Source organism: Panulirus ornatus, chromosome 16 (genome assembly GCF_036320965.1).
Source record: "Panulirus ornatus isolate Po-2019 chromosome 16, ASM3632096v1, whole genome shotgun sequence".
Classification (NCBI taxonomy): Eukaryota; Metazoa; Arthropoda; class Malacostraca; order Decapoda; family Palinuridae; genus Panulirus; species Panulirus ornatus.
Genome location: NC_092239.1, coordinates 22,585,524 through 22,597,116, shown reverse-complemented (window position 1 = coordinate 22,597,116; position 11,593 = coordinate 22,585,524). Strand labels below are relative to the sequence as shown.

The window sequence follows — 11,593 nt, the reverse complement described above, 5'->3', positions numbered from 1 at the left end:
CCCCGGTATACCACATCGCTCCAATTCACTCTATTCCTTGCCCTCCTTTCACCCTCCTGCATGTTCAGGCCCCGATCACACAAAATCTTTTTCACTCCATCTTTCCACCTCCAATTTGGTCTCCCTCTTATCCTCGTTCCCTCCACCTCCGACACATATATCCTCTTGGTCAATCTTTCCTCACTCATTCTCTCCATGTGACCAAACCATTTCAAAACACCCTCTTCTGCTCTCTCAACCACGCTCTTTTTATTTCCACACATCTCTCTTACCCTTACGTTACTCACTCGATCAAACCACCTCACACCACACATTGTCCTCAAACATCTCATTTCCAGCACATCCATCCTCCTGCGCACAACTCTATCCATAGTCCACGCCTCGCAACCATACAACATTGTTGGAACCACTATTCCTTCAAACATACCCATTTTTGCTTTCCGAGATAATGTTCTCGACTTCCACACATTCTTCAAGGCTCCCAGAATTTTCGCCCCCTCCCCCACCCTATGATCCACTTCCGCTTCCATGTTTCCATCCGCTGCCAGATCCACTCCCAGATATCTAAAACACTTCACTTCCTCCAGTTTTTCTCCATTCAAACTCACCTCCCAATTGACTTGACCCTCAACCCTAGTGTACCTAATAACCTTGCTCTTATTCACATTTACTCTTAACTTTCTTCTTTCACACACTTTACCAAACTCAGTCACCAGCTTCTGCAGTTTCTCACATGAATCAGCCACCAGCGCTGTATCATCAGCGAACAACAACTGACTCACTTCCCAAGCTCTCTCATCCCCAACAGACTTCATCCTTGCCCCTCTTTCCAAAACTCTTGCATTCACCTCCCTAACAACCCCATCCATAAACAAATTAAACAATCATGGAGACATCACACACCCCTGCCGCAAACCTACATTCACTGAGAACCAATCACTTTCCTCTCTTCCTACACGTACACATGCCTTACATATATATATATATATATATATATATATATATATATATATATATATATATATATATATATATATATATATATATATATATATATATATATATATATATATGTGTGTATATATATATATATGGGAGGGTATTGATTGAGAGGGTAAAGGCCTGTACAGAGCATCAGACTGGGGAAAACTAGTGTGGTTTCAGGATTGGTAGAGGATGTGTGAATCAGGTGTTTGCTTTGAAGAATGCATGTAAGAAATATTTAGAAAAACTAATGGATTTGTATGTACCATTTATGGATCTGGAGAAGGCATGTGATAGAGTTGACAGAGATATTTTGTGGAAGGTATTAAGAGTATATGGTGTGGGAGGTAGGTTGCTAGAAGCAGTGAAAAGTATTTATCAAGGGTGTAAGGCATGTGTACGAGTTGAAAGAGAGAAAAGTGATTGATTCTCAGTGAATGTTGGTTTGCGGCAGGGGTGCGTGATGTCTCCATTGTTGTTTAATTTGTTTATGGATGAGGTTGTTAGGGAAGTGAATGCAAGAGTTTTGGAAAGAGGGGCAAGTATGAAGTCTGTTGTGGATGAGAGAGCTTGGGAAGTGAGTCAGTTGTTGTTCGCTGAGGCTACAGCGCTGGTGGCTGATTCGGGTGAGAAACTGCAAAGGTTTGTGAATGAGTTTGGTAAAGTGTGTGAAAGAAGAAAGTTGAGAGTAAATGTGAATAAGAGCAAGGTTATTAGTTTCAGTAGGGTTGAGGGACTAGTTAATTTGGAAGTAAATTTGGATGTAGAAAAACTGTAGGAATTGAAGTGCTTTAGATATCTGAGAGTGGATTTAGCAGCGTATGGAACCATGGAAGCAGAATTAAGTCACAGGGTGGTCGAGGGGTAAAGGTTCTGGGAGCGTTAAAAATTATGTGGAAGGTGAGAGCATTATCTTGGAGAGCAAAAATGGGTATGTTTGAAGGAATAGAGGTTCCAACAATGTTTTCGGGATGCGATGCATGGGCTATAGATAGGACTGTGCGGAGGAGGGTGGGTGTGTTGGAAATGAAATGTTTGAGGACCATATGCGGTGTGAGGTGGTTTGATCGATTAAGTAATGAAAGGGTAAGAGAGATGTGTGGTAATAAAAAGAGTGTGGTTGAGAGAGCAGAAGAGGGTGTTTTGAAATGGTTTGGTCACATGGAGAGAATGAGTGAGGAAAGATTGACCAAGAGGATATATGTGTCAGAGGTGGAAGGAACGAGGAGAAGTGGGAGACCAAATTGGAGGTGGAAGGATGGAGTAAAAAAGATTTTGAGCGATCGGGGCCTGAACATACAGGAGGGTGAAAGGCGTGCAAGGAATAGAGTGAATCGGAACGATGTGGTATACCGGGGTCGACGTGCTGTCAATGGATTGAACCAGAGCATGTGAAGCGTCTGGGGTAAACCATAGAAAGTTTTTTGGGGCCCTGGATGAGGAAAGGGAGCTGTGTTTTCGGTGCATTATACATGACAGCTAGAGACTGAGTGTGAACGAATGTGGCCTTTGTTGTCTTTTCCTAGCGCCACCTCGCGTGCGGGCGGGGGAAGTGGGGGTGCCATTTCATGTGCAGCGGGATGGCGACGGAAATGGATGAAGGAAGCAAGTGTGGATGTGTACACATGTATGTATGTATACGTCTGTGTATGTATATGTATGTATACGTTGGAATGTATAGGTACGTATATGTGCGTGTGTGAGCGTTTATATATATATACGTGTATGTGGGTGGGTTGGGCCATTCTTTCGTCTGTTTCCTTGCGTTACCTCAATAACGCGGAAGACAGCGACTAACTACAATAGAAAATAAATTGATATATATATATATATATATATATATATATATATATATATATATATATATATATATATATATATATATATGTTGGTATGCACACTAGTCCGTGATGATAGTTTGAAAGTGAAATCGTTACTCGGTAGTTCAGATAATTTCTATTTAACGTGTACTTTTCACGATGCACTACATGTTTCATAGAGAGAATCTCCCTGATCAGGTGCAAACAATTCAAAACGCTTTTGAGTCCCAACACCAACACACAGACTCTTTGTCACCGCTATTCCGAAGTATACACTGACTCGACCGTTCTCCGAATTGGCGGGAGGGGCGCCGAGGATATAAGGAGAATGTGCAGGGGAGGTTGGCCTGGATGCCACTGTGTTTCTTGATAAGTCTTTGATAATGATTTGGTTGAAAATAGGATGCAAAAAAAAAGTCATCTGGGGACAAATCAAAGTTCTTAACATTAGCAATTAAGACAGATTCAATGACGTCACCAATAGCATAATCAGATGAGGGTTATAATGTGAGTGGGTTGTTAAGGTCTAGAGGGTGGTCGATTTGTTGCCAATGTTTAGCGATCGCATTACTGAGATCGCCTTTGCGTACTGAATGACTGTGCCAATAGCATCTCTCACTTAATGTTTTACCGGCCTGGCCAATGCATACATCTTTACATGCCTTATATTTGACAGCGTAAACACTCAATTTTCGGATAATTTGGCCTACTTTTAATCAAAATCTTACTGTTGAGTTATTGTACTAGAAGGCAACATTAAAAGCACTGTTTTTAGTACCTGTCTTATATTAGCTAAGTTAGGAGAATAGAGCAACACAAAACATTTGGACCTATCATCATTTTCCACATTTCTGTTAATAGATGCACAGAATGTCTTCGTGGTTGCGCCTAGAGTTGAAGGTCTAGACTCAACCAATTGTTAGATACGCACCAGGACATTCGGAAGTCAGTAAGGATGGATAATCCCTCTTTTCGTTATATATATGGTCTCCCTAAAGCTCTCAAAGATGGATGTCCGCTCAGACCAATCATCTCTGTTAACTCTCCTTGCTAGCTACACACATTTGCCAAGTTCAAGGACAAATCTCTTCATCGCACGTTACAAATAACTTAAATTTTATAAACAAAGCTAGGAACATTAATTTGTCTGAACATAAACTCCTTAGTTGTGACGTGAATTCCTTATTCAATAAAGTGACCATTGAAGAAACCATCTCACGCCCATAAAAACTTTCATTGGCTTGATAGTGCTCTGTGTTTCTGTAATGTTTTCCAAGAGGATGAAGGTAGTTCTTACAGACAGAAATTTGGTCTAACCATGGGAAATCCTATTACTCACATTCTCAGTAAGTTATTCATGTAATACTTTTAGACTGAGATTCTAACTTCAGTCAGTAAACATCCAAAAATCTGGCTTAGATACATCGACAATATGTGGTCATTATGGCCATCATCCCAAGATTGTGATGTTTTCTTACATGAATTAAATGACATTCATCCCACCATCAAATTCTAGATTGAATGGAAAAAAGGCTAATTGCCATTTCTTGATACCTTGAAAACTAGAGAATCTGATCACTTATCCTTCAAGATCTACAGGAAACCTACCAACGCTGAGAACTATATTCATTACTCCGGTGCATGATCCTTCTCTAAAAATGTATGTAGTTATGTCTATGTTTTTAAGAGCATTACAGATAAGTGATCCCACAAGTTTAGTAGATGAATGTAGTCATATAAGTGGTACCTTTAGGTAGTTCTGTTAACCTAAGAAGTTTGTGAACAAGCCTTACTGGAAAGCCAGGAAGATAGTCTATGCATCTGTTAACAAAAATGTGGAAATGATGATAGGTCCAAATGTTCAGTGTTACCATATTCTCCCAACTTAGCTTATGTAAGTCAGGGACTAGAAAATAGTGCTTATAATGTTACCATCCAATACAACACTATCAGTAAGACCTTAATTACAGTAGGCTAAATAATCAGAAAGTTAGGGGTGTTTACGCTGTCAAATGTAAGGCATGTAAAGATGTATACATTGGCCAGACCCATAAAACAGCAACTGAGAGATGCTATTGGCACAGTTATTCAGTACGCAGAGGCGACCACAGTAATCCGACCGCTAAACATTATCAAGAAAACAATCACCCTGTAGACCTTAACAACCCAGTCACATTGTATTCCTCATCTAATTATGCTACCCGAAACATCATCGGATCTGTCTTAATTGCTAATGCTAAGAACTTTGAGTTATCCTTAGGTAACTTTTATGCATATCCTATCATTAACCAAATCATCATGAAAAAATTATCAAGAAACGATAAGTAAAGTAGTTGAGCACATATCTCGATGCTCAGGCCAACTTCCCCGTACAGCTCCCTTTAGCCGCACAGCCCCCCTTAACGAGGGAGCGCCAAGAACAGACGAAGAAAATACAGTTCATAAGTAATACATCGAAAACACAGCCCCTATCCGCAACCAGGCTCCTTAGCATGCTCGGCAATCAGTTCTGTGCAACTGCATTAGACCCTTCCCACTCAAGCAATTCTAAACCTTACCGCCAAACTCTTAATCGAGATGAAAAGCTTACCCCTGCCTTAACGCTCTAATCACAGATTCTCCTAATTGGAACAAATATAACACAGCCAAAATACATACACACTGAAACAACCTGACATGCACGAAACATTCAACCTCCCACTTCAGTCTTAGACATTAATCCACCAGATATACACCCATTACAAAGCATATTCCACAAACAAGCATTACTACAACACTTCAAACACCGTTTCAACAGATTCTAAGACCCCTCGTGATCACGATACAGTTACCTTTGGGATTATTACACTGAACACTTACTACTCAATTGTCCTGCACTCTCTGCACGTATAAGCACACACAACACTTTAATGACCTATTGTCCCGACCGATGGACGTGGCCAGTGTCCCGAGTGCTTCAGGGGCCTAATGATGACAAAATGGACTCATGGGATAGGAACTAAGTAACGGCGAAACTAAGTGCATAGGGTGGTTGGTTGACGTTTTGATAGGTTTTGTTGATTTCCATTAGCATTTCACCTACTTTCATATTATATGAGGGACAGAGCGATTACGCCTGTGAGAGATGAGAAGGCTTGGGAAGTGAATCAGTTGTTGTTTGCTGATGTTATAGCACAGGTGGCTGATTCGAGTAAAAACTGTAGAAGTTGGTTAATGAGTCTGGAATAATGTGCAAAAGGAGAAAGTTGAAAGTATATGTGAATAACAGCAAGGTTATCAGGTTTAGCAAGGTTGAGAAACAGACATGCTGGCCAGGGTGTGAGTTGGAATGGACAAAACTTGGAGGAAGTGAAGTGCGTTAAATACTGAAAGTGGACATGGCAGTGAATGGGACCCTGGAAGCGGAAGTGGGTCATAGGATGGGTGCGGAGACGAAGGTTCTAAGAGCGCTAAAGAATGTGTGGAAAGAGAAAATCCGGTAGGGCAAAAAAGGTATGATTGAAGACAGTAATCCTAACAATGCTATATGGTTGCGAGGCATGGGCTATAGATAAGGTTGTGTAGAGGAGGGTGGATGTGTTGAAAATCAATTTGAAAACAATATGTGGTATGAGTTGGTTTGATCGAGTAAGTCATGAAAGGGTAAAAGAAAGTTGTGGTGGTAATTAAGAGTGTGGTTGAGAGAACAGTAGGAGGTGTGCTGAAAAGGTTTGGACATACGGAGAGAATGAGTGAGGAAAGGTTGACAAAGAGGATATATGAGTCAGGAGTGGAGGGAACAAAGAGGTTAGGAAGAGATGAATTGAGATGAAAGGATGAAGTAAAAAAGAATTTGAGCGATCGTGTCCTGAACATGCAGGAGAGTGAAAGGCGTGCAAGGAATTATGTGAATTGAAACGATGTGGTATACTGGCGTTATTGTGCTGTTATTGGACTGAAAGAGGGCATGTGAAGCGTATAAAGTAAGCCATAGAAAGGTCTGAGGGTCCTGTTTTTGGATAGGGAACTGTGGTTTCAGTGCATTAGATATGACGGCTAGAGAATGGATGTGAGATGTGGCCTTTCTTCGTCTGTTCCTGGTGCTACCTCGCTTACGCGGGAAACAGTGATCAAGGATGAAAAATCATTCCACGTATTCTCTGATCTTTATAGTCCCTCTATTGTCGCCTTATAAATCATTTGAATTTAAAAATGCTCCAAGCAACACGGCTTATTTCACTTTAACTATACCACACCATCGTTGTCAAACATCAGTCATATTTCTAAGTGATTAAGACGACCCTAACTGAACCTTATGTTCTTTTATTTATGATTTATTATAAATTTCTCGATGATCACAACTAAAATTGCTATGTAATATGATTAAGGCAATTGACGAACAAAATTTCATTATATAGTGAATGATAGTTAATTTGTCCGCTGGTATTGGTGACCATATGTTACTATTCGCTGAAGGTGTTTGCTTCCCCCACCACAGCCACAACAAATTTGTTTTGAAGAAATTTAGAGTGTGGTGCCTAATCCAAAGGGAACAAAATAACACAAAAATCCATACCAGATCACAGGAAGTAACAGTAATAGGGTGGAGTACCTGGTAGTAGAAGTGGGTGTGTTGATTGCACGAGTAAACCAAAACTCAAGAAAGAATTATATTTTCGCAATGGATGCAATTTTATGCCGGCCATCATTAAGATTCATTCAGAGGCTTCTCCAAAGGTCCAGAATTAGGTTGGTTTCAATTATTACAGACATCATTATTCCTAAGTCACTAAAATCAGTCAAGCCCTTGATGTTTCCTTCAAGAGAATTGGTCAGAAATGTGCATAACCTCCTTATATAGTAATCCCACAGTATCCCAGATATAGTTATCACCTCATTTAATGTCATTCATTATAAATATAAGATAGATCAATCCTGCGCAGGTATTCCTTGAATCACATCGAAATATACCAAGCACCTTAAAAGTAAGTAATCTTTTCTCAAAGGCGATAGTGATGCAAAGCTAAGTATACTGTTACCCTTATATACATTTTCTCTGGGTATGCAAGTGTGTAGCTTCGAATTATGTGAAATTTCAACTACAGCACATAGTATTTTCCATATGATATACTCCACTGTTTATTTTGCCGACTGACTGTCTCCGAAGGGCCTAATATTATGGATGAACTGCTGGATTAAATGTGGACCAACTGCATTAACCAGAATTTGAACCTATATCCTCGACCTAGGACAGCCCATAAATGCTTTGTGGTCAGGAAATGCTAACCGCTACACCACAATAGTACAGAGATTCAGCATTAGTATTAGTGTTTCACAGTGAGTGATTCTGATTGCAATGTTAGTGTAGTCTTTAGTTAATGCAAGAAAATCTGTGGAATATGGTTTGGATTATTGTATTTTACGTAATGACCTGTAATAAGGCATAAGTAGTATGTCAGGGAAAATGGTCACAATAAGAGTAAAAGTAGATAATCCATGAAGAAAATCAGTAGAACACGTGAAACCTTCACTTATCCTCCCAGGCAGTCAAGGCTTATCGTGTTTGTTATTCTAGTCAAAATATACCATCCACACCCATGATTGAGCATTGCGAAAATGGTATTAGATGTCAACGGACGAATAAACAAAGCCAGTGGCCATACAATCCCCAGCAGTAGGCATATTTAGTGTTTATTTTTGCCACCATTTGGGCCATTAGGTGAGTTTTTTTGTAGATTCTACCCTTATTTGAAAGTGTATTACTTATTTTTACATTATTATTCCCACATTTTCCCAGTTTGTATATGTCTCTTACTACTATCGTCCTTTCTAGTATCATACTACAAAATCATGCTGTAAAATTGTCCTTCATTGCTGTTATTGTAGTCTCTAACATTGCATTAGCACTGCTAATCAAAATCACTCCTTATTTAGATCAGTAGTTTGCCACTTATTTTACCTTATTTCTAATTAGGTAGATTTAGAAAGCTTTTGTGTACAAGAAGAGTTTTTGCAGGTATCAATGTTCATAGTAATATCAGTTCTAATGAGCTAATATGTTAATTCTTATCGTACATAGTCCACCTGGGTTAAAAGACCTTTTAACAGTCTCAATCTTTGAAGTGAAGGCAGTGTTGGGTTAAAACTTTCAAAGCAGATTTTACCTAATCCCCAACTGGGGGCTGTTTACCAAGGCCCCCCAACCCTAGCCTACTTCATCGTAAGTCTAGACCACCTCAGTGTAAGCATAGAGTACATCAGTGTAACCCTAGCTTACCTACTGTAACCAAGAGGTGGTTCCAAGGAAAAATAAAGTAAAATAAACTTGTCAGCATGATACTGGTTAACTTATTGGTAGTGAGTAGCCAGCAAAATAGCCATTATGTATTTAACGTTTCAATCACGTCTTCTTTTGCATGAAAATATCTTAAGGTTAGTAAACCTAAAGTTGGTGAATGTTAGCCTCTCCTCCTATGGGAAGTGTTTATAGCTGTATTGGTGTATGGAAATACATTCTTAGCATTTAAATAGGTAAAAGTGTAGTTTAGGGTCACCAGAAATGTATTTTTGGAATATATTTGACTTGTGTTGTAGTGGTTGTGTATTGTATGGAGAACAGAATAAGCCCTTCTGAGGATGATCGGTATGGTAAAATACCATTTTAGGGTCACCACTTTGTTACCCACGCATTCCTCACTTGTCGTAGAAGGCGACTAAAGGGTACAGGAGTGGGGGGCCAGAAACCCTCCCCTCCTTGTATTTTAACTTTCTAAAAGGGGAAACACACTAAAAGAGGAAACAGAAGGAGTCACGCAGGGAGTACTCATCCTCCTCAAAGGCTCAGATTGGGGTGTCTAAATGTGTGTGGATGTAACTAAGATGAGTAAAAAGGAGAGATAGGTAGTACGTTTGAGGAAAGGAACCTGGATATTTTGGCTCTGAGTGAAACGAACCTCAAGGGTAAAGGGGAAAAGTGGTTTGGGAATGTCTTGGGAGTAAAGTCAGGGGTTAGTGAGAACAAGAGCAAGGGAATTAATAGCACTACTCCTGAAACAGGAGTTGTGGGAGTATGTGATAGAGTGTAAGAAAGTAAATTCTAGATTGATATGGGTAAAACTGAAAGTTGATGGAGAGAGATGGGTGATTATTGGTGCATATGCACCTGGGCATGAGAAGAAAGCTCATGAGAGGCAAGTGTTTTGGGAGCAGCTGAATGAGTGTGTTAGTGGTTTTGATGCACAAGACCGGGTTATAGTGATGGGTGATTTGAATGCAAAGGTGAGTAATGTGGCAGTTGAGGGAATAATTGGTATACATGGGGTGTTCAGTGTTGTAAATGGAAATGGTGAAGAGCTTGTAGATTTATTTGCTGAAAAAGGACTGGTGATTGGGAATACCTGGTTTAAAAAGCGAGATATACAAAAGTATACGTATGTAAGTAGGAGAGATGGCCAGAGAGTGTTATTGGATTACGTGTTAATTGATAGGCGCGTGAAAGAGAGACTTTTGGATGTTAATGTGCTGAGAGGTGCAACTGGAGGGATGTCTGATCATTATCTTGTGGAGGCGATGGTGAAGATTTGTAGGGGTTTTCAGAAAAGAAGAGAGAATGTTGGGGTGAAGAGAGTGGTGAGAGTAAGTGAGCTTGGGAAGAAGACTTGTGTGAGGAAGTACCAGGAGAGACTGAGTACAGAATGGAAAAGGTGAGAACGAATGAGGTAAGGGGAGTGGGGGAGGAATGGGATGTATTTAGGGAAGCAGTGATGGCTTGCGCAAAAGATGCTTGTGGCATGAGAAGCGTGGGAGATGGGTTGCTTAGAAAGGGTAGTGAGTGGTGTGATAAAGAAGTAAGATTATTAGTGAAAGAGAAGAGAGAGGCATTTGGACGATTTTTGCAGGGGAAAAATGCAAATGAGTGGGAGATGTATAAAAGAAAGAGGCAGGAGGTCAAGAGAAAGGTGCAAGAGGTGAAAAAGAGGGCAAATGAGAGTTGGGTGAGAGAGTCATTAAATTTTAGGGAGAATAAAAAGATGTTTTGGAAGGAGGTAAATAAAGTGCATAAGACAAGGGGGCAAATGGGAACTTCAGTGAAGGGGGCTAAAGGTGAGGTGATAACAAGTAGTGGTGATGTGAGAAGGAGATGGAGTGAGTATTTTGAAGGTTTGTTGAATGTGCTTGATGATAGAGTGGCAGATATAGGGTGTTTTGGTCGAGATGGTGTGCAAAGTGAGAGGGTTAGGGAAAATGATTTGGTAAACAGAGAAGAAGTAGTAAAAGCTTTGCGAAAGATGAAAGCCGGCATGGCAGCAGGTTTGGATGGTATTGCAGTGGAATTGATTAAAAAAGGGGGTGACTGTATTGTTGACTGGTTGGTAAGGTTATTTGATGTATGTATGATTCATGGTGAGGTGCCTGAGGATTGGCAGAATGCTTGCATAGTGCCATTGTACAAAGGCAAAGGGGATAAGAGTGATTGCTCAGTTTACAAAGGTATAAGTTTGTTGAGTATTCCTAGTAAATTATATGTTAGGGTATTGATTGAGAGGGTTAAGGCATGTACAGAGCATGAGATTGGGGAAGAGCAGTGTGGTTTCAGAAGTGGTGGAGGATGTGTGGATCAGGTGTTTGCTTTGAAGAATGTATGTGAGAAATACTTAGAAAAGCAAATGGATTTGTATATATCATTTATGGATCTGGAGAAGGCATATGATAGAGTTGATAGAGATGCTCTGTGGAAGGTATTAAGAATATATGGTGTGGGAGGCACGTTGTTATAAGCAGTGAAAAGTTTTTATCAGAGATGTAAGGCA

At 40.1% G+C, this 11,593-nt stretch overlaps 1 protein-coding gene across 1 annotated transcript in view; it reads left to right on the top strand.

The window, feature by feature from the left end:
• Positions 1 to 7,228: 7,228 nt before the first annotated feature.
• Positions 7,229 to 11,593, top strand: part of LOC139754195 (small ribosomal subunit protein mS39) — a 303,614-nt gene continuing 299,249 nt past the window's right edge. The window contains exon 1 of the mRNA XM_071671407.1: positions 7,229 to 7,532. Coding sequence (XP_071527508.1) covers positions 7,465 to 7,532 — 68 coding nt within the window. The 5' untranslated portion in view covers positions 7,229 to 7,464. The remainder of the gene's footprint in view (positions 7,533 to 11,593) is intronic.